This window comes from Nerophis ophidion, linkage group LG23, assembly GCF_033978795.1.
Source record: "Nerophis ophidion isolate RoL-2023_Sa linkage group LG23, RoL_Noph_v1.0, whole genome shotgun sequence".
In the NCBI taxonomy this organism is placed as follows: domain Eukaryota; kingdom Metazoa; phylum Chordata; class Actinopteri; order Syngnathiformes; family Syngnathidae; genus Nerophis; species Nerophis ophidion.
The window spans coordinates 26,610,565-26,637,261 of NC_084633.1; the positions used below are offsets into that span (position 1 = coordinate 26,610,565).

The window sequence follows — 26,697 nt, forward strand, 5'->3', positions numbered from 1 at the left end:
CTGCAGGAAAGTACCTGTACTCTTTTACTACAAAACCACGCTTTTGTAACACGTGGCTTGGCATTGTCTTGCTGAAATAAGCAGGGGCATCCATGATAATGTTGCTTGGATGACAACATATGTTGCTCCAAAACCTGTATGGACCATTCAGCATTAATGGTGCCTTCACAGATGTGTAAGTTATCCATGCCTTGGGCACTAATACACCCCCATACCATCACAGATGCTGGCTTTTGAACTTTGCGTCTCTAACAATCCGGATGGTTGATTTCCTTTTTGTTCCGGAGGACACCACGTCCACAGTTTCCAAATATAATTTGAAATTTGGACTCGTCAGACCACAGAACACTTTTCCACTTTGCATCAGTCCATCTTAGACGAGCTCAGACCCAGCAAAGCCAGCGGCGTTCCTTGGTGGTGTTGCTAAATGGGTTTTGCTTTGCATAGCAGAGTTTTAACTTGCACTTACAGGTGTAGCAACCAACTGTAGTTACTGACAGTGGTTTTATGAAGTCTCCCTGAGCCCATGTGGTGATATCCTTGACATACTGATGTCGGTTTTTGATGCAGTACCGCCTGAGCGATCAAAGGTCCGCAATATCATCGCTTACGTGCAGTGATTTCTCCAGATTCTCTGAACCCTTTGATGATTTTATGGACCGTAGATGGTAAAATCCCTAGATTCCTTGCAATAGCTCGTTGAGAAATGTTGTTCTAAAACTGTTCAACAATTTGCTTACAAAGTGGTGACCCTCGCCCCATCCTTGTTTGTGAATTACTTAGCATTTCATTGAAGCTGCTTTTTATACCCAATCATGGCACCCACCTGTTCCCAATTAGCCTGCACACCTGTGGGATGTTCCAAATAAGTGTTTGATGAGTATTCCTTAACTTTATCAGTTTTTTTGCAACTTTCCCAACTTCTTTGTCACGTGTTGCTGGCATCAAATTGTAAAGATAATGATTATTTGCAAAGAATAAAATGTTTATCAGTTTGAACATCAAATATGTTGTCTTTGTAGCATATTCAACTGAATATGTGTTGAAAATGATTTGCAAATCATTGTATTCCGTTTATATTTACATCTAACACAATTTCTCAACTCATATGGAAACAGGGTTTGTACAACAATGAGTAGAGAGGAGTGCTATGTGTGTGTGTGTGTGTGTGTGTGTATGACTGGGAAAGCAAATTCTTCATGTTATCTTCAAATGTCTACTTTTTATCCTCCTTTGCCACTTTTTGTAGAAGAATCCACGGATGATTGCCAACTGCAACAAAAATGCTTGGAATTTTTGTGGCGTTATGACTGGTTGCACTTTGATGGGATCATAAATTCCCAAACAATATCTGAAACAGATATGTAAACTATTAAATGTTTTTTTTGCATTCCTAAATGTACAGTATTTAGTACATGATGGAAGAGAAAGTGAAGACATTACATTGGCTTGTTGGACCCGTGGGCCATGTTGGTGGAACACAGCTATGAAGGTGACTATGTAGGCCTAACATTGGCATGTCTGTGGGAATGAAGGCAGGATGATATATCTAGTTTTTACGATATACTGTAGCTCCATATTTTATCATGAATTAATAGAATTCTAAGTTGTTAGTCGGATACTAAAACTAGGGATGTTCGGACCAGGGTTTTATGCTGCCAATTCCAATCATCCGTGAGTGAGGTTGGCCGATACCAATACAGATACCGATCGCATGTATTAACTGTAAATATTTAATTTTTTATGGTGGCTACTCTTATATCAACATAATATTTCAACAAGTTCCTTATTCTCTTTTATTACATTATGTAGTTGGAGCAAAAGCAACATTGAATGCCTGTGACCTTCGATCCCTCAGGCGGTACCGCGTCAAAAAGCGACATCGGTGTGAAGGATATCACCACATGGGCTCAGGAACACTTCAGAAAAACCGCCAACAGTAACTGCAGTTGGTCGCTACATCTGTAAGTGCAAGTTAAAACTCTACTATGCCAAGCCAAAGCCATTTATCAACAACACCCAGAAACGCTTCACTGGGCCTGAGCTCATCTAAGATGGACTGATGCAAAGTGGAAAAGTGTTCTATGGTCTGAGGAGTCCACTTTTCAAATTGTTTTTGGAAACCGTGGACATTGTGTCCTCTGGAACAAAGAGGGAAAGAATCATCCGGACTGTTATAGGCGCAAAGTTGAAATTGGTTGATTAAAACTTTTATTAGTAGATTGCACAGAACAGTATATATTCTGTACAATTGACCACTAAATGGTAACACCCGAAGGAGTTTTTCCAACTTGTTTAAGTCGGGGTCCACGTTAATCAATTCATGGTACAAATATATACTATCAGCATTATACAGTCATCACACAAGTTAATCATCGAGTATATACATTGAATTATTTACATTATTTACAATCCGGGGATTGGGGCGGGGGGTTAGGTTTGGTTGGGGGTATGTGATGGTATGGAGGTGTATTTGTCCTCAAGACATGGGTAACTAACACATCTGTGAAGGCACCACTAATGCTGACAGGTACTTACAGGATTTGGAGCAACATATGTTGCCATCCAAGCAACATTATCATGGACGCTCCTGCTTATTTCAGCAAGACAATGCCAAACCACATTTTGCACGTGTTACAACTGCGTGGCTTCATAGTAAAATAGTGCGGGAACTAGACTGGCCTGCCTGTAGTCCAGACTTGTCTCCCATTGAAAATGTGTAGCGCATTATGTAGCCTAAAATACCACAACGGAGACCCCGGACTGTTGAACAACTTAAGCTGTACATTGAACAAGAATGGGAAATAATTCCACCTGCAAAGCTTTAAAAATTGGTCTCCTCAGTTACGGTTACGTTAACTGTGTGTTTTTAAAAGGAAAGGCCATGTAACACAGTGGTAAAATGTTGCTGCCATTAAATTCAAAATTAATTATTATTTGCAAAATAAATTAAAAAAATAAGTTTCTCTGTTGAAACATTAAACATGTTGTCTTTGCGGTCTATGCAAGTCATTGTATTTTGTTTTTATTTACGAATTACACAAAGTGCCAACTTCACTGGTTTGGGGTTTTGTAATAGGGGTGTCAAAAAACGATTTTTAAAAGATAAAAAAAAAAAAATCTACTTTTATATTTTTTCAAAAATGTGTCCTGTCCAGCCATTTAGAATTTTATCAAGCAAAAGCAGTTTTCCTTTAAGTAACATAGAAATTGATCATAGTTGTTTATCTATTTCATGGAGGCATGTATTTAATCCAAGAACTGGAAACCGATGTTATTGAAAACATATTGATTTTGAATCAAGAATCGATTCTGAATCGAATCGTGTGATGACCCTAGTAAGTAAAGGTTTTATAATAGTTTAATGATGGATTATTTTATTCTTTAAAGGATCAATAGCAATTTGTGAAAATGCAATGCCTTGATTTTAGTGAGGTTAGTACACACTTGTAGCCAATAAGGCAAAGGTAATAATCATAATTATTTATTAATTCATTCATATTAAAACTATTCATAACAATAATTATTATGTTTTTTAAATATATAATAATATTATTATATATAAAAAAATAAAAAATAAAATGTTTTCGGAAAATAATTTTCATTTCAATGTTTTGTTTTCAAATTTTCTTTTAGTCCGACAATATTTTGTACATATTAGCTGGAATGTGTCTAATATACCGAAAATAATGTGTGACTGAAAGAACATTTGAATCTGAATAAGAAGACTTAATAACCTTTTGTTAATCCCAATTTATTAGGGGGGTAACGGTACACAAAAATATCGGTTCGGTACATACCTCGGTTTAGAGGTCACCGTTCGGTTCATTTTCGGTACAGTAAGAAAAAAACTAAATATACATTTTTCGGTTATTTTTTTACCTAATTTGCAAAATCTTCCGCCATAATTATTTTTCTTAGTGGAATATTTGATGTGAAGTAATGGGAACCTTGGATCGGTCAATAATTCATAATAACATGGATTTTAATTCAATATTATGTTTTGAGCAATGACAGTTGGAAAGAAAAAAAACAGCTTTGTTTTATTAGTCAACATTGCAACTTTTTCTAAATTACATGTGACTTTTAATCTTTTTTTATTTCACTTTTGTTATGTTTTTCTTTATTTTAATAGTATTTTTAGAATGTGGCGTGGGCCTTTAAAACATTAGCTGTGGGCCGCAAATTGCCTCCGGGGCACACTTTTGACACCCCTGCTATAGATAATAAAAAATAAAATCTGATAAATCTATGTTTAAAAAGCAGAGCCTGGCGACGCATGCGCGTTTATCATAACTCTCTCGCTCTCTCTCTCTCTGCCCCTCCCTCAAGAATGCTGCTGCGTGCACAATTTTTTTTTGTTTTTAACCCCTTCTAAATCCTGAACGTACATTGAAAATACACGCAACCCAAACTTAAAATGCCGAACATTTAAAGCATTTAAGAAACTCCACCCGGACAGCCCCGCAAAAGAGGACATGTCCGGTGAAAAGAGGACATATGGTCACTGCTAGCATGCCGTGTGTTGTGCCTCTGTGTGCATTGTTTACACAACGTGCGGTACGCTACTTAATGTGTCCGTGTGGAAGCTCGTTCGGTACACCTCCGAACCAAACCGAAACCCCCTTACCGAAACGGTTCAATATGAATACACGTACCGTTACCCCCCTACTATTTATAAACCTTAGTTGAAAATACTCTGACCAACTGAGCTGAACAGAACCACTTGGTGGAAATGTGTCAATTGTACGTTCTCCCGTTTCCTTAGGGTTTGAGCGCCGCCCCCTGAAGCACCCGACTTGCGCCGAGGGAACAGAGGGAGACAGCGGCTCTCCGCAGCCCCCCCGCACAAGCACCGTCCCTGCTTTAGTGCCAAAGCCACCCACCTACCCACTGGTCAGGCTGGTGGGCAAGTTCTACACCCTAAAGTGCCGGTGAGTTCAAAATGCAAAAAGGTGCGTCTTATATCCCGGTGTAGGCTCTATTGTCCGGAAAATACGGTATTTGTTGCCTACAAAGCATTATTATAGCGCACTGTTTTAACAAGCAGCAGGGCTCAAAGCGTTTGAAAAAAAGTAGCGGCTTATAGTCCGGACAATTTGAAGTCATTTTCCCAACTCTAAAAATGACAAAGTATTTTGATCACACATCCTAAATTGTCAGTTTGTGTTACCAGCGTTATTTATTTGGTAAATTTAAAAACAAAAATTCCTCTCTGCAGGTTCTGTGAGGTGGAGTTCCACGGTCCACTGTCTGTGCAGGAGGACTGGATTCGACACCTCCAGCAACACATCCTCAAGATGAGCTACAACAAGCCCGCCGAACCCAGAGCGGTGTCGGCCGGATCTGGCGAGCCGGCCCCGGTCCACCGGGCCCTGGCCTCGCGACACGCCCCCGGCACTTCCGCCGGGCCCCCCTCCGCCGCTCCGAACTCCCATGCAGCCCCAGCAGAACTTGCTCGGGAGATAGTCCCATCCCATCTCATCCCCCTCCCTGCCCAGGTGATGTGATCGTGTTTTCACTTTTTTTTTTGCTTTGCTTTATTCCGAGGGGGCGACGCTCCTCTTCCACTTTCGGTCAAGGCCCAGGAGCCTTGTGAGCACCTTTCTGGAGCAGCTGTTTAGACTGTTACCACGGGGACCAAGTTCTCCGGGCTTAAGTGTGATCACAGGAGAGATAAGCTAATCTTTTTCCTTGTTTATTTGGAATGTCCAGTGGACATTGCTGTACCCCACAACCCGTTGCCCGGGTGACCTAAAGGTTTTATCGGCCCCCCTTTTTTCCCGGTTTTTGCTTTAACTGATCCGACCCATTTCTATCAGCACTCTCTGAAAGACAGGGGGTGTCCAAACTTCTCCAAAAATGTAAGCATACGGGGGCCACTTTGATAGATTTTGCAGGTGAAAGAGGCTAAAACCAATCCGATGTACAGCCCGTCGATACGGTAGTTATTCAGTACCACAGTGGTATTTGGACTAGTTTGAGACGGCATACAAAAACTTTTGGTTAAATTGTAAAATTGAATCATGCAAAAGTAGGGATGGGTATCAAATTTAGGACTTTTACAGGTACCAACCGAAACTACTGGGATACTGATATGACGATGTATTTCTCGCATGTCACGTCCGGTTGCAAACTCGGCACTGGCTCAAGAACTTAGCCGGGAAACAAGCAGTCAAAGCCGGACTGTCACTAGGTAATGTTTTCATTCTGTGCCCCAACAAAGCCAGAAGAAGGCGGTCAAAAGTGCTGTACGGCTCCACTTTTCAAAATGTGCCAGCTCGATGCGAATTTATATTCGATCTGCCCTACAAATGCTAAAGATGAGCATTAGCGATTTTACATGGCACCTCCAAATTTGGTAGACAAAACTACAATTAAGATGCGGTATAGCTCGGTTGGTAAAGGAGCCGTGCCAGCAACCTGAGGGTTGCAAGTTCGATCCCCGCTTCCGCCATCCTAGTCACTGCCGTTGTGTCCTTGGGCAAAACACTTTACCCACCTGCTCCCAGTGCCACCCACACTGGTTTAGATGTAACTTAGATATTGAGTTTCACTATGTAAAGCGCTTTGAGTCAGTAGAGAAAAAGGGCTATATAAATATAATTCAATTAAAAAATGCACATTACAATCAAACAATCCACTTAATGGCAAATACTACTTCCTGGCTAAGGCAAGCTCTTAACCTTTTTGACCTCATGGCCCAACTTTTCCACTTCAGGCGTGCCCCGGGTCCCACTCAAAGATTAACACTGAATTCCTCATTTTGCTCTTGATTTTAATCATCTTCAATAATTATATCTTACCTACTTAAAGTTTAAAACCTTGTCAAATTATATACAATGTTTATATAATTAAAAAAATATATACTAATCAAATATTCTGCAAAAGAAGGGATTCATAAAATTACATATTCATTGAAGTGTATTACAATTTTTTAAGACAATTATTTAATAGAATTTAAATTGTAGGTTATACAGTTTACATAATTTAGTTGTATTATTTTATACAATTTACAAACTACGTTGTGCTAAAATAAATAAATGTCTAATAAAATAATAATTTTTAAAAATCCCGATAAGTTTCTGAAATAAACTGTCAATAAAATAAAATAAAAATACAGCTTCACCAATTTAGTCATAATTTCCGCACTGAAGAAACGTCTCTCAGACTTCAGCTTTAAGACTTCTTCTGGCTGTCTGACATTGTCATTGTTGCCACAAGTGGTGGAAAAGTGTATTACAATTGATTACCGCACACCGCTGAGAAACAGATTTTTTTGGGCGGTTAAATATATCATACGTTCAAATGAGACACGAAAGTGTAAGAAAACAAGAAAACGATTGGACAGTGTTAAAGAAAAAATGTTCGTTTTTTTTAAAACACACAAAAGTACCAAAAATTGGCACCATTATTGAGTCAAATGTGAAAGGTACCCATCCCTACGTGAAAGTTGGATGTACAAAAACCCAATATGCTTTGCTATGTCAACAAAAAATCCGCCTTTTTGACGTGTAATTGGTGACAAAGATAGTAATGTGATTTTTAATGATATCTCTCGTTAATAATTACTTGTGTTTTAGATTATACCGACATTTAATTAAACATTAGAGGCCAAAAGTGGCCCCCGGGCAGCACTTTGGACACCTCCGCTGTAAGAGCATGCCGGCAGCAACCCAGCAGGCACAAGACATTGAAACAACGTTGAGAACTAGTTCAATTAGGTCCTGATGTTGAGTTACTCAAACATAATATTGGAACATGATTTTTGATGACTTTCAATCAATGTTGTGTTCTGACGTTGATTTGACCATTGAATTTGCTCATTTTCCAACCAATGTTCAACAACACAAATACAACGTTGAAACAACATGCTTTTTGACAACATCTAATCAATGTGTTCTGACGTTGATTGGACAATTGGAATTTAGTCATATTCCAACCGATATTCAAAAACACAAAAACAACATTGAAACAACATGCTTTTTGACAACATTGATTCAATGTTAGGTTCTGACATTAATTTAACATAAAATGTTGGTCATTTCCCAACCAATATTCTACAACACAAATACAACATTGAAACAACATGCTTTTTGACAACGTTTATTCAATGTTGGGTTCTGGAGTTGATTTTACCATTGAAATGCGGTAATTTTACAACCAACATTCAACAACACAAATACAACGTTGAAACAACATGCTTTTTGACAACATTTAATTAATGTTGTGTTCTGACGTTGATTTGACCATTGGAATTTGGTCATTTTCCAACCAATATTAAACAACACAAATACAACATTGAAACAACATGCTTTTTGACAACGTTGATTCAATCTTAGGTTGTGACATTGATTTAACATAAGATTTTGGTAATTTTACAACCAGTATTCAACAACACAAATATAACATTGAAACAACAAGCTTTTTGACAATGTTTAATTAATGTTGTGTTCTGATGTTGATTTGACCATTGGAATTTGGTAATTTTCCAACCAATATTCAACAACACAAATACAACGTTGAAACAACATGCTTTTTGACAACATTGATTCAATGTTAGGTTCTGACATTAATTTGCCATAAAATGTTGGTCATTTCCCAACAAATATTCTACAACACAAATACAACATTGAAACAACAAGCTTTTTGACAACATTTAATTAATGTTGTGTTCTGATGTTGATTTGAACATTGAATTTGCTCTTATTCCAACCAATATTCAACAACACAAATACAACATTGAAACAACATGCTTTTTGACAACGTTGATTCAATGTTAGGTTGTGACATTGATTTAACATAAAATTTTGCTAATTTTCCAACCAATATTCAACAACACAAATACAACGTTGAAACAACAAGCTTTTTGACAACGTTTAATTAATGTTGTGTTCTGATGTTGATTTGAACATTGAATTTGCTCTTTTTCCAACCAATATTCAACTACACAAATACAACGTTGAAACAACATGCTTTTTGACAACATTTAATCAATGTTGTGTTCTGACGTTGATTTGACCATTGAAATTTGGTAATTTTCCAACCAATATTAAACAACACAAATACAACATTGAAACAACATGCTTTTTGACAACATTGATTCAATGTTAGGTTCTGACATTAATTTAACATAAAATGTTGGTCATTTCCCAACCAATATTCTACAACACAAATACAACATTGAAACAACATTCTTTTTGACAACGTTTATTCAATGTTGAGTTTTGGAGTTGATTTGACCGTTGAAATGCGTTAATTTTCCAACCAACATTCAACAACACAAATATAATGTTGAAACAACATGCTTTTTGACAACGGTTAATTAATGTTGATTTCTGACGTTGATTTGACCATTGAAATTTGGTCATTTTCCAACCAATATTCTACAACACAACTACAATGTTGAAACAACATGCTTTTTGACCACGGTTAATCAATGTTGATTTCTGCCGTTGTTTTAACCATTGAAATTTGGTCATTTTAAAACTGATATTCTTTTACAACACAAATACAACATTGAAACAACATGCTTTTTGATGACATTTTTTAAATGTCAGGTTGTGACGTTGATTTAACATTAAACTTTGGTCATTTTCCAACCAATATTCTGCAACACAAATACAACATTGAAACATGCTTTTTGACAACGTTTAATCAATGTTGGGTTCCGATGTTGATTTGATCATTGAAATTTGGTCATTTCCTAACCAATATTTAACAACACAAATACAACGTTGAAACAACATGCTTTTTGACGACGTTTAATCAATGTTGGGTTCTGACATTGATTTGAACATTGAATTTTAGTCAATTCCCAACCAGCAACGTGGATCCAGCGTTAGACATCAACGTTGTCTCAAATTACAAATACAACTATTTTGCAACGTTGTTTAGAAGTCCGTTTTAAAAGGACAAGTACGTATAATCAACATTGTTTCAATGTCTTGTGCCAGCTGGGAGCAGTCCCACACAAATGTCCTGACTGAAATATGAGATTTCGAACTCTAGCCAGTCTCGCGACGGCTACTTTAGACACGTTTTTTTTTACACTTTGCGTTAAACAAACATGGCACTTTTTCGACATCGACACTGAGCACTTAACGAAAGAAAAAAAATATTTGTGACTTTTTTTTATTTTTTAGAAGGAGCAAGAAGTGGAAAAGGGAAATTAACTTCCTGTCAAACTGACCCCAAATACAGGTGGTCCTCGGTATGTGAAGTAGTTCTCCTCCTGCGACGCGTTAAAAGTAGAATTTTACTGAAAGAGGGAATTCATAACGAAAGAGCACTTAGCACATAAAATACAGTCATAAAAAGTCTAAATACAGTACAATGATTAAATAAGATTATTCAAACGGAATAGCTGTCCATCTCCGTCCCTTGCTTGCTGTTTCTTTCATGGATGCACATCTTTCAATTTGCTCAAGAAGGCCATTTTATCCTCAAACTGGTCGCCGCGGTTGAGACCAAAAGTGCATTCAACATAAGTAGACATTTCTCCCTCTCTCTCCATTTTTCTATGGTGATGACTTTCCTTTTCTTTGGTGCATTGCCCTCAGAAATGCCTGCCTTGCACGTGGGAGACGTAACAAAGTGCAAAACATTAACTAGAAGCGTTTTTAGCTGTGCCTTGCATATAACTAATCGGAGTGTGAATCTTTGGGCCCCTAACGATTCTCGATTCAAAACAATCCTCGATTTAAACCAATTCTTGCAATGAATTATTTGGTACAAAGCTTCACGGTGGCAGAGGGGTTAGTGCGTCTGCCTCACAATACGAAGGTCCTTAGTAGTAAGGGTTCAATCCCAGGCTTGGGATCCTTTTGTGTGGAGTTTGCATGTCCACCCCGTGAATGCGTGGGTTCTCAGTGTTGGCCCCGCGATGAGGTGGCGACTTGTCCAGGGTGTACCACGCCTTCCGCCCGATTGTAGCTGAGATAGGCACCAGCGACCCCAAAGGGAATAAGCGGTAGAAAATGGATGGATAATGAAACTTTTTAGAAAACAATTTGCATTTATATACATATATGTATATATATATGTATATATATATGTATATATATATATATAATATATATATATATGTATATATATATGTATGTATGTATGTGTATATGTGTATATATATATATATATATATATATATATGTATGTATGTATGTATATATATATATATGTGTGTATGTATACATATATATATGTATATATGAATGTATGTATCTATCTGTGTATATATGGATATATACAGTATATATGTATGTGTATATAAACAGTATATATGTATATGTACGTATATTTATATATGTATGTATATTTATATATGTATATATATATATGTGTGTGCGTATGTATTTGTGTATATATGTATGTATATTTATTTATGTGTGTATATGTATATATATTTATTTATGTGTATAAATATATATGATTGTATACATATATATATATATGTATATATATGTATATATGAATGTATGTATATATATAATATATGTGTGTATATGTACATATCTGTGTATATATGGATATATACAGTATATATGTATGTGTATATATAAACAGTATATATGTATATGTACGCATATTTATATATGTACGTATATTTATATATGTGTGCGTATATATGTGTGTATATATGTATGTATATTTATTTATGTGTATATGTATGTATATTTATTTGTGTATAAATATATATGTATGTATATTTATGTGTATATATATATATATATATATATATGTGTGTGTGTGTGTATATATATACATATGTATATTTAGTTATGTATATATACAGTATATATGTATATGTATATATGTATGTATATTTATATATGTGTGTATATATGTATGTATATTTATTTATGTATGTATATGGTATATGTATCTATATTTATATATGTATGTATATTTATATATGTATGTATATTTATATATGTATGTATATATAATGTGTATATATATATATATATATATATATATATATATATATATATATATATATATATATATATATATATATATATATACACATACACATACATATATATGTGTGTAGATTTATATATGTATATGAATGCATATTTATGTGTGTATATATATATATAAATATATATATATGTGTGTGTGTGTGTATATACATATGTATGTATATTTAGTTATGTATATATACAGTATATATGTATATTTATATATGTATGTATATTTATATATGTGTGTATATATGTATGGATATTTATTTATGTATATATATGTGTGCATATTTATATTTGTATATATGTATGCATATTTATATATGTATATATATGTATGTTTATATACATATATATATATATGTATATATGTATGTATATATACATATATATGTATATACATGTATGTATATACATATATGTATATGTATATACATATACACATATGTATATGTATATATATATGTATATGTATATACATATATGTATATATATACATATATATACATATACGTATATATATGTATATATACATATATATACATATATATATACACATATATATATACACATATACATATATACATATATGTGTATATATATATATATATGTATATATATATATATGTATATATATATATGTGTGTGTGTGTGTTTATTTTGTTTTGTATTTTGTTCTTTATCAATTATATATAGCAATTTTAATCCGGTTGAATAAGAACTGCGATTCACATGTGAATGGATTATTTTGTGCAGCCCTACTAACTAATAGGGGTGTGGGAAAAAATCGATTCAAATTTGAATCGCGATTTTCACGTTGTGCAATTCAGAATCGATTATCATTTTTTAAAAATCGATTATTTTATTATTATTTTTTTAATAAATCCAACAAACCACTACACAGCAATACCATAACAATGCAATCCAATTCCAAAACCAAACCTGACCCAGCAACACTCAGAACTGCAATAAACAGAGCAATTGAGAAGAGACACAAACACGACACAGAACAAACCAAAAGTAGTGAAACAAAAATGATTATTATCAACAACAGTATCAATATTAATTATAATTTCAGCATAGCAGTGATTCAAAATCCCTCATTGACATTATCATTAGACATTTAAAAAAAAAAAAAAAGAACAATAGTGTCACAGTGGCTTACACTTGCATCGCATCTCATCAGCTTGACAACACACTGTGTACAATGTTTTCACAAAGATAAAATAAGTCAGATTTTTGGTTCGTTTAATAGTTAAAACCAATTTGAATTGTTGCAATCAGTTGATAAAACATTGTCCTAAATAATTATAAAAGATTTTTGCAAAAATCTACTATTCTGCTGAAATCCTATGTATTGAATGAATAGAGAATCCTTTTAAATCGGGAAATCGAGAATCGTGTTGAATTTGAAAAAAAAAAATCGATTTTGAATCGAATCGTGACCCCAAGAATTGATATTGAATCGAATCGTGGGACACCCGGAGATTCGCAGCCCTACTAACTAATGTGTAACTTCACACTTTTACCGTTATGTTCTTAATTTAACAGAACGTCACAAAACGAGGACCACCTGTATAGATATTGCTTGAATGTAGCATACAGCACATACTGATCCTTTTTTTATTGATATGCACACATGTATACAATCAAAAAACACGCCCCCCGTTATTATTGTTTGCCTGCTTTTCTGCTAACGACGCTTTTTAACATCCATATCTAGATTTGTTGATTTTTCTTTTTTTATGTTTTTAATTTAACGTTAAATTCACGTGTTGCCATCATATTCCTGCCTTTTTTTAAGAATATATATATATATCTAGAGCCCAAATTATTTATTTACTTTGCACCTGAATGTGGTAAGCTGGATCATTGATAAAGGTTTTCCATGAGTACACTGTCTGTTTGTGCGGATTGGTCACAACATTAGGGACACCTGCACAATCTGAGGCGATACAATAACAGAACAAGTCACTCTGCCTTTCTAGAGATAACCGTGCTCATGTTTTCTATGTTTATTATCGTGGTTGTTGTCACCGTGAGAGCTGTTTCTAATACCGTCATATTTTATATAACCCAAAATATTAGACTCGTCTCTCAGCATTAGAGGGTTAAAAAATAGTTTTGATTCTGCTTTTATATCTAAGCTTGTTAGAATGTGCAGGTGGAGTAAAATTACTGCTAAAACTCCAGAAATGTACAAAAGGTTTTGTTTTTTTTACTCACGCCCAATTATTGCAAGTAGAAAAAAAACACTTTCTTCAATTAAAAAAATGATTTGCAAGTTAAAAAAAAATAATTTTTTGCAATTAAAAAAAAGATTCTGTAGTAACTATTTTTTACATAAAAACAAAAAAAAAACAATTCACAATTATAAAAACTATTTTCTTCGATTATAAAAAAAAAAAAATTTCAATTAAAAGATTCGGAAGTATGAAATTGCAAATAGTTTTTTTTTACTGCCGAATCTTTTTTTTAATTGAAGAAAATTGCTTTTTATCTTGTGAATTTCTTCTGAAATTGTGAATTGTTTATTTACTTACAGAAAAATAAATGTAATTGAAGAAAATAGCTTTTTTTTTTCTTAGTGGATCTTTTTTTTTTAATTGAAATTTTATTTTATTTTTTTAAACCTAGAATCGTTTGTTTATTGAAAAATATTTGTTTATTTTGCTTGCAAATCGTTTTTTTTTTAAATGAAAACCTTTTTTTTAACCTGAGAATCGTATTTTCAATTGAAGAAAAAACATTTTTACGTGTGAATCTTTTTTTTTTTTAAGTTGAAATATATATATTTTTAATTGATTGCAAATCATATTTTAAATTGAATTTTTTTATTTATTTGCGAATCGTATTTTTAATTGAAGAAATTCCTTTTTTACTTGCGAATCGTTTTTTTTATAAATAGAATTTTTTTTTTTTTTCTTGCAAATAATTTTTTTTTCATTGAAAACATTTTTGTTTTTTACTTGTGAATCGTACTTTTAATTGAAGGAAATAGTTTTTTTATTTTACTTGCGAATCATATTTTTAATTGAAGAATATATTTTTTTCACTTCCGAATCATTTTTTTTTCTAAATAGAATTTATTTTTATTTGCTTGCAAAGTTTTTTTTTCATTGAAAACATTTTTGTTTTTTAATTGCAAATCGTATTTTTAATTAAATCATTTTTTTTTTTTAAACTTGCGAACCGTATTTTTAATGGAAAAAAAATTTTTTTTCACTTGCAAATCCTTTTCTTCTTAAATTTGCTTGCAAAGTTTTTTTTTCATTAAAAACGTTTTTGTTTTTTTACTTACGAATCTTATTTTTAATTGAAGAAAATATTTTGTTTTTACTTGTGAATAGTTTTTTTTATATAGAATGATTTTTTTACTTGCTTGCAAATAGTTTTTTTTTTCATTGAAAACATTTTTCTTTTTTACTTGCAAAATGTATTATTAATTGAAGACATTTTTTATTTTTTTGTACATGGGAATTGTTGGGCATCAGTACGTTTGTGGATTTTTAAAATATGTTTTTTAAATGTGCGAATAATATTTTTAATTAAAGAAAATAGTTGTTTTTTTTACTTGCGAATATTTTATTTTTTTTGGATATATATATATATATATATATATATATATATATATATATATATATATATATATATATATATATATATATATATTGCTTGCAAATAGTATTTTTTTCAGTGAAAACACTTTTCTTTTTTACTTGCGAATCGTATTATTAATTGAATCTTTTTTTTTTTTTACATGGGAATCGTTAGGCATCAGTACGTTTGTGGATTTTTGAAATGTATTTTTTAAATGTGCGAATCATATTAAAGAAAATGGTTTTTTTTTTACTTGCGAATCGTTTTATATATATATATATATACATATATATATATATATATACATACTTATATATATATATACATACTTATATATATATATATATATATATATATATATATATATATATATATACTTGCGAATCGTTTTTATATATATATATATATATGTATGTATGTATGTATGTACCGGTATATATACCGGTACATATATTTTTCATTGAAAACATTTTTGTTTTTTACTTGCAAACTGTATTTTTAGTTGAAGAAAATTGTTGGATTTTTTTTACATGGGAATCGTTGGGCGTGAGTACGTTTGCGGATTTTTGGCAGTAATTTGACTCCGTCGTCATAATCTTGTGCTTTTGTTTTGAAAGAAGTAAAACTGCTTGACAGGACGTCTTTGGGACTCCCAGCGTGGCCTCCTGATTGTATGCGTTGGTTAGGCTGTGCCAAAGAGTCAGTTCACTTCCACGCCTCTGTAAACGCCGCCGACGTCGGATCGGCATCACGGAGGAAGCCGCACAGCGGCGGACTGAAGCGTTCCTGCTTTGTGGGACCTAAGTAAGGCGTCACGGGACTTTTACCGGCCAATGACTCCCGTTCCAACATGAACTGGACTTCATTCCAAACTGTAGAACCGTCAGCTGGCAGTCCGAGAGCGCTCTGACGTCGGGCGGCCGCCTACTTGGAACAATGAAGTAATAAGGTTGGCCCTTTTTCCAAGTGACTGCTCGTCTCCATGTAAGGAATATACAAACATACGCTATAACTCCTTGTACGCTGGTAGAGCCATTAGCAGCCTCTATTAGCAAAAAAAAAAGAAGTGATCTTAATTCCTTTTTTTTTTTTTTTTTTAAATCGTGACTTACTTTTTCATCTTTGTGCATTTTCTGTACTTGCAGTCATGCAAAGTGAATCTTGGAACATTTACAAAGCGTTTGTCTCTCCAGGAGGAAACGTTGGTGCTGGTCAGGGTGTTGTTGACTGAATGTGTGGGAAAGCCGCAAAGGGTAAATAGATGCTGGAACGGACCGGATAGGACAGCTCTCGGCTGAGAGGACGGTGAAGGACCCAGGTATTTATCAAACTTTTTTCCACCAAGTACCGCCTCAGAACACGCTTGGCTGTCCAAGTGCCGCCATACCTTTTATTCACTAAAAACAAGGCATAGGTTTTATTTACACTTAGACTTCCTCTTTGTTGTCACTCAAATTTGAACTTTACAGTACAAATAAGAACCAAATTTTGTTGCATTAGCTCGTTGTAGTGCAGGATTAAAAAATAAATAAGGTGTAATTTAATTTGGCCCTTGAGGCAACATCAATTTAGCATTAGAGCTGTAACACTGCATTCACCGCTAATACTTATACTTGCCAACCCTCCTAATTTTCCTGGTAGACTCCCAAAGTTCAGTGCCCCTCCCAAAAATCTCCCGGGGCAACCATTCTCCCGAATTTCTACCGATTTCCACCTTGACAACTATATTGGGGGCGTGCATTTAAGGCACTGCCTTTAGCGTTCTCTACAACCTGTCGTCACGTCCGCTTATCCTCCATACTAACAGTGTGTCACATAATATTTGTGGCTTTTACACACACGCACAAGTGAATGCAAGTTATACTTGGTCAACAGCCATACAGGTCACACTGAGGGTGGCCATACAAACAACTTTAACACTGTTACAAATATGCGCCACACTGTGAACCCACACTAAACAAGAATGACAAACACATTTCGGGTGAACATCCGCACCGTAACACAAGAGAACAAATACCCAGAACCCCTTGCAGCACTAACTCTTCCGAGAAACTTCCAGCAAACTGACCAATAATTAACGTTTTATTCATGCATTTTCTCTTGCTACTTCAAGGCTCGAATGTTTCGTTCATTCATTATTGTTATTTTATTTTCAAATTTATTATTAGCATGTGGGAAAAAAAATTATATTTACCCCAGAAGATTGCAAAAAAAAAAAAAAGGCATAACATTTTTATTTAAATTTTATTTGATATGCCATTGATTTTTTTTTTTTTAATTATTATTATTATTTGAAACTGGATTTTGCATGTCACTATAAAGTTATATAAGCCTTGCTTGTTCAATATTTAATGCAAAACTTGTTTGGATCCATATGAAAAGGTTCATTTTTTCAACCTTGGCCCGCGGCTTTGTTCTGTTTAAAATGTTGGCCCGCTCTGTATTTGAGTTTGACACCCCTGCAATACCCCGTAATGACAAGGGGAAAACTTTTTAGGGGGTTTGAAAAAAAAATTTTTAAATAAAAAATGAAAAAAAAAATCACATTTGTGGCATTGTGTTCAAAAAGACTTGAGGCTTTAATTGGTTGAGATTTGAACCTTGACCTAATCTAATCTCCTGGTAGTGGGGCATCCATGCAGCCCTGAATAATATAAATAAAGAAAAACTGTGTATATTACGTGTAAATATATAATATATATAATATGTAAATAAACAACATCTAATATACAAACCCCGCTTCCATATGAGTTGGGAAATTGTGTTAGATGTAAATATAAATATAAATATAAACGCAATACGATGATTTGCAAATCATTTTCAACCCATATTCAGTTGAATATGCTACATAGACAACATATTTGATGTTCAAACTGATAAATATTTTTTTTTGTGCAAATAATCAATCACTTTAGAATTTGATGCCAGCAACACGTGACAAAGAAGTTGGGAAAGTTGGCAATAAATACTGATAAAGTTGAGGAATGCTCATCAAACACTTATTTGGAACATCCCACAGGTGTGCAGGCTAATTGGGAACAGGTGGGTGCCATGATTGGGTATAAAAGCAGCTTCCATGAAATGCTAAGTCATTCACAAACAAGGATGGGGCAAGGGTCATGAATTTGTAAGCAAATTGTGGAACAGTTTTAGAACAACATTTCTCAAGGAGGTATTGCAAGGAATTTAGGGATTTTACCATCTACAGTCCATAAAATAATCAAAAAGTTCAGAGAATCTGGAGATATCACTGCACGTAAGCGATGATATTACGGACCTTTGATCCCTCAGGCGGTACTGCATCAAAAACCGACATCAGTGTGTAAAGGATATCACCACATGGGCTCAGGAACACTTCAGAAAACCACTGTCAGTAACTACAGTTTGTCGCTACATCTGTAAATGCAAGTTAAAACTCTACTATGCAAAGCGAAAGCCATTTTTCAACAACAACCAGAAACGCCGCCGGCTTCTCTTGGCCCGAGCTCATCTAAGATGGACTGATGCAAAGTGGAAAAGTGTTCTGTGGTCTGACGAGTCCACATTTCAAATTATATTTGGAAACTGTGGACGTGGTGTCCTCCAGAACAAAGAGGAAAATAACCATCCGGATTGTTATAGGCGCAAAGTTAAAAAGCCAGCATCTGTGATGGTATGGGGGTGTATTAGTGCCCAAGGCATGGGTAACTTACACATCTGTGAAGGCACCATTAATGCTGAATGGTCCATACAGGTTTTGGAGCAACATATGTTGTCATCCAAGCAACGTTATCATGGACGCTCCTACCTATTTCAGCGAGACAATGCCAAGCCACGTGTTACAACAGCGTGGCTTCGTAGTAAAAGAGTGCGGGTACTTTCCTGGTTTGCCTGCAGTACAGACATGTCTCCCATCGAAAATGTGTGGCGCATTATGAAGCGTAAAATACGACAACAATATACTGTTGAACAACTTATGCTGTACATAATGCAAGAATGAGAAAGATTTCCACTTTCAAAGCTTCAACAATTAGTTTCCTCTGTTACCAAACGTTTATTGAGTGTTGTTAAAAGAAAAGGTGATGTAACACAGTGGTGAACATGCCCTTTCCCAACTACTTTGGCACGTGTTGCAGCCATGAAATTCTAAGTTAATAATTATTTGCAAAAAAAATACAGTTTATGAGTTTGAACATCAAATATGTTGTCTTTGTAGCATATTCAACTGCATATGGGTTGAAAATGACTTGCAAATCATTGTTTTCCGTTTATATTTACATCTAACACAATTTCCCAACTCATATGGAAACGGGGTTTATATATCCTGTGTAAATATATAAAATAAAATATATATTGAATGTATATATATAAAATAAAATATATAAGTATATAACATAAAATACATATTATATGTAAATATATAAAATAAAATATATAAGTATATAAAATGAAATATATATTGTATATAAATATAGAAACTAATATATATCTATATATATAATATATAAAACATAAAATGCATTATAAAAATATACTAAATAAATGTTGTTTATTTTTATAAAATATAAACAAAAAATATTACAAAAGTATGCAACAACTCAGAATTGAGTAATGTGATTTTTTTGTGTTTTGTTTTTTTTGCAACATTTAAAAGAATAAACTCTTCACGTTGTCATTATGGGGAATTGTGTGTAGAATTTTGAGGATGAAAAGGACTTTATTCCAATTTTGGAATAGGGGGAGTAACACATCAGAATGTGCCAAAAGTGACGCACTGTAGTACAGAATCTGGAATTACCTTGGCCGGTTGTAGGCTGATGCGAAAATGAAATCACCCTAGTTAATCCCGAAAGCCAAACGTTCCCGTGTCGCACAAATCTGTTGTCGATTAGCATCCCTGAAAAGTCACACCAATTGTCCGTCCCACACCGTCCTCCCAGACCAGAGCTGTCCTATCTGGTGTGTGCGCGTGAAGGGATGAAGCCTGCTCGGATCACGTTCACATTGCAGGGCATAAGACTCAATTTAATTTTTTTTGTTGTTGTTAATTCCGATCTTTTCATGCCGACGTTCACATGAGGTCAGCAGATTGGGTCGGAGTTGGACAAAAATGGGAATTGTAGTCTTCAGACTGGCATGGCAAAAAGAAAATGTGTGTGAATGTGGGACTGTTAGGGTTAGAAGACCTTTGTTGAAGACCTTTCTACCATATTCTGACATATATGAATTGTAGTGATGGGGGCTTCAGTGAGCGTGTGGCACACTCACTACCCGTATTGACAATGCACTGATACTGTGTTGCTGTTTCACAATGGTCATCCGCCATCTACCGCATTTAAGAAAAAATACAAACATCACAGGAAGAACGTTGACCATATTTGGTGCTATAAGACCAAAATGACCCCACACTTGGATATCAGTTGGATAATGGCGGTGAAGGACTACATGATGCCACAGTTTTCTTCAGCCTCGTTTTTGTTTTCTTTCTTAAAGTGACACGCGGTCTTTAGAGGGAAAGAAGCCTCCTGGGTGAAAGGTCTTCAACAAACACCAGTTCGTTGCCTCAATTCGGCCTTGGCACGATTTTTCTGACCCTCATGACTTGGGTCTACTTTGTCAAGGTGGCATCCTGGGATCAAAGGAGAAACTTGCAGAAAAAGTTTGACTGGTGCGTGCGTGCGTGCGTGCGTGTGTGTGTGTGTGAGAGAGACAAAAGTCATGATGGGAGAAGATATGTCTAAGAGAAAAAAAAAAGTACTGTATACAAAGTTTTAGGTGAATCAACTGCAGAACAAAACAATAAATGTGACTTCCGTTTCAGACGCGGAATTGTTGTCTCGTTATTATTGCAAAACACACGTGTGGGCGATACTACTGATTTTGGTTTCGATCAGATACCATGTAATTTTAGAACTAGTATTGCCGATTATCCTTTATTTTTTTTAGAATGTATTCATATATGTGTATTTATATATATATATGTACTGTATATATATTTACATATGTATATATGTATGTGTATGTATATGTATATATATGTATTTATAATGTATATATATATCATATGTTATCTATATATACTGTCTATTGCATATCTATACTATATTTTTTATACCATTATATATTATGTAATATTTTATGTATATTTTGTTTTTTAATAGTTTTTTTAAATTTGTTGCACATTAATTTAATTAAAACAGCGTTGAGAATTTTAATCATGTTATGGATTGTATTTTGTTTTTCTTTATATTAAATATGTGTGTATATATTTTGTATATTTATTTATATAAAATATGTATATTATGTGTGTATATTATATATTTGTATTTATAGTATATTTATAATATATATTATATATTATATTTTTATACTTACATTTAATTTATATTATATTTTATATATTTACTTTCAAGAGTTGTTCTTTATTTTAACACTAACTAAAAACAGGAACAAACAAAAAGTGCTCACAATGAAGGTACAGAACTTGGCTATGAAACAAAACCATGAACATAAAACAAAACACTTGCACAATGGCAAGAATAACAAACAAAACTTACTTGGAAAACGACAAGGGGCATGGAAGGCATAACAGGTGGTAGACGTGGGAAGGAGGTGGTGTTGCCAGACTCAACATCCATTGCTTTCGGTCCCTTAGAGGGGGGGGGTTGCCCACATCTGAGGTCCTCTCCAAGGTTTCTCATAGTCAGCATTGTCACTGGCGTCCCACTGGATGTGAATTCTCCCTGCCCACTGGGTGTGTTTTCCTTGCCCTTTTGTGGGTTCTTCCGAGGATGTTGTAGTTGTAATGATTTGTGCAGTCCTTTGAGACATTTGTGATTTGGGGCTATATAAATAAACATTGATTGATTGATTGATTGACTACCTGGTAACTGTGGCTTAAATAATACTATGGTGATTGGTGTAAACAGGTGCGTGACATGGGGACAAGGTGAAAACTAATTGGTTGGAGTGGTAATAAGACAAACAAGGAAGTGGAAAAACAAGAAACAATGGAGTCTTTAGCAAAGCAGAACATAACTAAACAAAAACATGAACAGACATGGCATTTACTAATATATATATATATATATATATATATATATATGTATACGTATACATATAAATATATATAATATTACTATATTATCATATAGTATATATTTAGAACTGCTTTGAGGATTTAAATAATGTTATGGATTTTCTTTTGTTTTTCTTTATATTTAATATGTGTATATATATTTTGTATATTTATTTATGTAAAATATATATATTATGTGTACATAATATATTTTTTATATATATATATATAGTATATATATATAATATATATTATGTTACATGATATATTATGGAGTCTGTGGGCTCTATACTTACATTTTATATATTTACATATATATTGTGTGTGTATATATATATATATATATATATATATATATACATACATACAATATAATATGCATTATATTGAATATAATATATATTTTTTTGTATATATTTACATATATGTTATATATCTACTTACATTATACATTGTTTTTCTTTATTTATATTAATCGGGCCGCATGGTGACCTCACTATTAGGAGGTTGAGGGTTCCAATCTCAATCCCAATCAGCGTTGTAGAGTTTTCTTTGGGTACAGACTTGCGTACTTTGGTTTATTTTTTCAAAATCATAAACATCATTCCACATGAACATTTTAATTTTATAAGGCGTCAAAAAACCACAAGACGCCATCTTGGGTTCAAAGATGGCGATTTAGGTGATAGTGTGTTGTTCCTTTCAGCATCTTAGACACACGTCCTGTCATTCCCGTGTTGTCCAGCAGAGGACGCCGTTTAGTCACGTGTGTGGCGACTCTGCTGTATTGCTTCGTCTTTGGAAAGATCCCAATATTGTACAAGAATGACACCTTATGCTGCTTGTTTTGTTTTATGTTGTTGTATTGAGTTACGTATTTGAATCAAATATGTGATTATAACCATGATTAACTTAATCGGGGTAAACTCACATTTAGTATTATACAATAATTTAAATATCTCTCAGTCAATATATCGGCGATACAAGCCCTGTTTGTTTTCTATTTTTGAATTTATTAATAAATAAAAAATTTTTTTAAGACAATAGTTTCCCTGTGTATTGAAGTGATGATTAATTAACTACAGGCAAATGAACTGATAACAATATTCAATAATTATGACATTTCAAGTCAGAATATTGATATCAGTATCGACGATAAAAGCCCTGTTTCTTTTATTTTGTTGCTTTAAGTCATAAAAATATTTTTATTTGAATAGAATTGTTTCCCTCGATTATTTCAGTCATAAAAAACTCACAAAAAGCTCGTTCAGTCTTATTATTCAATAATTAATGTATTTAAAGTTAAAGTATCGGTATCAGTATTGACAATACAAGCCCTTTTTTTTGTTTTTTTGTTGTTGTTGCATTAAAATATTAAAAATATATATTCTAACTAAGTATTTCCCCGTATCATTACAGTCATAATCAACTAACAAGAAACAAATTAACTACTAATATTATTCAATAATTATGATATTTCAAGTCAAAGCATCGGTATCAGTCTTGGTATTATTAACCCTTTTTTTTTGTTTTTTGTTGCATTAAATTATATATAAAACATTTTATTTTAACTAAGTATTTTCCTGTATCGTTACAGTCATAATCAACTAACAAGAAACAAATGAACTATTAATATTATTCAATAATTATGATATTTCAAGTCAAAGTATCGGTATCAGTATTGGCAATATAAGCCCTGTTTTTTATTTTATTTTGTTGCATTAAATAAAATAAAAAATAAAAAAAATTCTTTCAAATTAAAAATTTGCCCTGTATTATTACAATCATAATCAACTAACTACAGGTACATTAACTTGAATTATTATTTAAAAAATGATGACATTTCAAGATCAAATAATGGTATCAATATCGGCGATACTGTTGTTTTATCTACTTGCTTTAAGTCATAAAAATGGTTTTATTTGAGTAGAATAGATTCCCTGTTTTACTACAGTCATAATCAACTCACAACAAGCTCAGTCACTTTTGTTATTATTCAATAGCTATGATATTTCAAATCAAAGTATTGGTATCAGTATCGGCAATACAAGCCTTGTTTGTTTTATTTTGTTGCATTCATTCATAAAACATGTTTAGTTCAACTAAATATTTCCCTGTAGTATTACAGTCATAATCAACTCACAAAAGGCTCATTCACTTGTATTATTATTCAATAATTATGACATTTCAGGCTAAAGCATCGGTATCAGTATCAACAATACATGCCTTGTTTTATTTTGTTGCATTAAAAAAAGCATTTGCATTTTTAATTAAATATTGTCCCTGTATTAGTACAGTCATAATTAAGTAACTACAGTCAAATTCACTTTTATTATTATTCAATAATTATGATATCTCAAGTCAAAGTATTCAATCAATCAATCAATGTTTACTTATATAGCCCTAAATCATTAGTGTCTCAAAGGGCTGCACAAACCACTACGACATCCTCGGTAGGTCCACATAAGGGCAAGGAAAATTCACACCCAGCGGGACATCGGTGACAATAATGACCCAGTGGGACGTCGGTGACAATGATGACTATGAGAACCTTGGAGAGGAGGAAAGCAATGGATGTCGAGCGGGTCTAACATGATACTGTGAAAGTTCAATCAATATCGGCAATACTGTTGTTTTATTTAATTGCTTTAGGTCCTAAAATATTTGTATTTATATATAATATGTTCTCTGTATTATTACAGTCGTAATCAACTAACAAGACGCTAATTCACTTTTAATATTATTCAATAACTATGACATTTCAATTTAAAATATTGGTATCAGCATCGGCAATACTGTTATTTTATTTTATTTCTCTAGGTCATAAAATATTTGTTTTATAGATAAAATTTTCCCTGTATTATTACAGTCGTAATCAACTAACAAGAAGCTAATTAACTTTTAATATTATTCAATAATGGGGATATTTCAAATCAAAATGTCGTTATCAGTATCGACAATACAAGCCCTGTTTGTTTTATTTTGTTGCATTAAGTGAATAAAGAAAACATTTTTATTATTAAAGTCATAATCAACTAACAAGAAGCAAATTCACTTTTAATATTATTCAGTAATTATAAGACATTTCAGGTCAAAGTATCGGTAGCAGTATCGTCAATACAAGCCCTGTTTGTTTTATTTTGTTGCAATAAATGGATAAAAAAAAACATTTTTATTATTACAGTCATAATCAACTAAAAAGAAGCAAATTCACTTTTAATATTATTTAGTAATTATGAGACATTTCAAGTCAAAGTATCGGTAGCAGTATCAGCGATACGAGCCATGTTTGTTTTATATTGTAGCATTAAGTCATCAAAAAATAATAATTGAATAAAAACTGTTTCCCCATGTCATACATGGGAGGCAAATTTATTTTATTATTATTCAATAATTATGAAATTTAAATTCAAAGAATCGGTATTGCAATACAAGCCCTGTTTGTTTTATATTGTGACAAAACATTTTTATTAAAATAAAAATATTTTCCCTGTAGTATCAACCAACTCCAGAGAAATTCCAATTAATTATTTCGTATTTATTGGTATCGACCACTTTATTTAGCACAAAAATGTGCTTTTGTAAAAGCGATCCATGAAAATACTGTATGTTAATATCATATTTTAGCCATTTTTTTGTACATAAATCTGACTTAATTATAATTTTTATTTTTTAATTTTTTTTAATATGTCACTTTACCCCCCGATTGTTTATTTATGTATTTGTTTGTTTTTGGTCTTACAGCCTGTCAATAATATGTAATATATACATGATGTAAGTATATATGTAAAGTAGTAACATTTATAATATTTAAATCTTATTAAGCATATGCGGCACATTCATTTCAAAAGCTTTTTTTTTCCAGCAACATGACTGATTAATACTCACTGCAGACTTCATGAGAGCCCGCAGACATAATAAAACATCACTTACTGCACAATGTCTGCTGTCATTAAGATGCCGACTGCCATGCCGTTCATATATTCCCCTTTGGATGAAGAATGTCTCATAATCAAGCGTCTTTTTGTGTCATTCTTGCCATCTCCGGGTCTAAATCGCCTGTCAAAGTGT

At 33.1% G+C, this 26,697-nt stretch overlaps 1 protein-coding gene across 5 annotated transcripts in view; it reads left to right on the forward strand.

Moving 5' to 3' along the window:
- wizb (WIZ zinc finger b) overlaps positions 1-26,697 on the forward strand; it is a 170,719-nt gene that overhangs the window by 122,563 nt on the left and 21,459 nt on the right. For 3 of the 5 annotated variants that reach the window (XM_061885422.1, XM_061885420.1, XM_061885423.1), the window contains 3 exons: positions 4,769-4,934; positions 5,222-5,501; positions 16,763-21,377. In XM_061885422.1, the coding sequence (XP_061741406.1) occupies positions 4,769-4,934; positions 5,222-5,501; positions 16,763-16,867 (551 nt within the window). In that variant the 3' untranslated portion in view covers positions 16,868-21,377. Of the gene's footprint in view, positions 1-4,768; positions 4,935-5,221; positions 5,502-16,186; positions 21,378-26,697 lie in introns of those variants that run through there. The other 2 variants (XM_061885421.1, XM_061885424.1) reach the window with 2 other exon arrangements.